We start from the raw sequence: 1,466 nt of genomic DNA on the forward strand, positions 1-1,466 counted from the left end.
CAAAAGGAATAACAAAAAAGTGAGAATGAAAAGATGATAAAGAAAAGTAGAAGATAAAAAAGAAGCAAAAGAGAATGAAATAATAATAATCATAATAATAATAATAATAATAATAATAATAACAATAACAACAACAACAAACAACAACTCTTAATTTCAATATCTTATTGCTGCTTGGGAATCCTCGTTAGTCAAGAGTAGGTGTAGACAAATCAAACGGAAGGAATTTGTTTTTAAATCCAGTGGTCATTGGCTCTTAAGATCGGAAGTGCGGTGCGGAGGGAGATTGGGGCGGTGCAGATTTGATCTCACTTTGGCGCACGTATGTTGTCGGCACTATATAATCAAGTGGACGTTAGTATTTTTTTACGAGTCTTTTTCCTTTCTCTACTTTGTAACCTCATCTTTCGGTATCATCTGCTTCTTTTCCTTCTTCGACAAGTCGTCGTGCGGTTCTAGTCAAGAACAGACCGATTGTTTTTTGACGTGAATTTAGAAATGAATCCCAAAAACATAGGTGAGTTGTTATTGTTTGTGTTGAGCTTTTTATAAGATTTATTTAAATAAATTGCTGCTACATGCGATAAGAATCCTCAGTAACTAGATACAGTTCCAATTTTGGTAGTAATTTTTTTATTTAAATGACTATCATTTTAATTAGAGTAAATAGGATTTAAATTTTTATGTTATGCAGACTTTTTGTGTAGAAAAGTTTTAGTGAAAAGGAACAAGTACTTTGTTTTTATGTTTCTCAATTTTTTTAGATGAGGATTAATTATTCGAATTATTTGGATTCTTCGGACTACTGTTCTCATCTTGTGTGTTTTTTTTTTTGTTTTTGTTTTTTTCACGACATTTTGGTATGTATAACCACTGACATTTTTCAGGTTTATTATGTCGAATCCCGTGCAGATACACCTGAAGAATAACGGGGGTTACATCGACCGAAACGTTGTGAAAATAACATTCAAGATGAGAACATGAGTCCGAAGAATCCAAATAATACGAACAATCATACGTCATCTCAAAACTTCATGACTGTAATTTGTTTTCATTTAATCTTTTAAAACTTTTTACTTGGAGGATTAACGACTTTGTAAATTGCTACCATTTTAACTACCAAAAAATGCGTGAAAAAAAGTTGTTTTTTAACGAATTAAAATCTATTAAAATCTATTAAAATCCATTATTCTTGAGCAATTTTTTTCCCAGAAAGATAAAAGCCTCAATTTTATCATATGAAAGACAGAATAAGATAACACTTTTTCTACTATTTTAATAAAATTTTAAATTTTCCAAAAATAAAAACACCGCCATTTTTGTCTCGACGAATAAAACATTTAAATATTTTTTAAAAGGAACCAATTAATTTTTTGTCTAAATAAGATTTAGGATGATTTGTTATAATATGCAAAAAATATTATAACATAAGTATCTGAATTTCAAATAATTCAAACTTTTTATCT

At 29.1% G+C, this 1,466-nt stretch overlaps 1 protein-coding gene across 1 annotated transcript in view; it reads left to right on the forward strand.

Moving 5' to 3' along the window:
* The first annotated feature begins 358 nt into the window (after positions 1 to 358).
* LOC145292996 (1-aminocyclopropane-1-carboxylate synthase-like protein 1) overlaps positions 359 to 1,466 on the forward strand; it is an 84,922-nt gene continuing 83,814 nt past the window's right edge. Inside the window, exon 1 of the mRNA XM_080139249.1 lies at positions 359 to 517. Coding sequence (XP_079995375.1) covers positions 499 to 517 — 19 coding nt within the window. The 5' untranslated portion in view covers positions 359 to 498. The remainder of the gene's footprint in view (positions 518 to 1,466) is intronic.

This window comes from Euprymna scolopes, chromosome 14 (genome assembly GCF_053919585.1).
Source record: "Euprymna scolopes isolate OS-2025 chromosome 14, ASM5391958v1, whole genome shotgun sequence".
NCBI classification, from domain to species: domain Eukaryota; kingdom Metazoa; phylum Mollusca; class Cephalopoda; order Sepiida; family Sepiolidae; genus Euprymna; species Euprymna scolopes.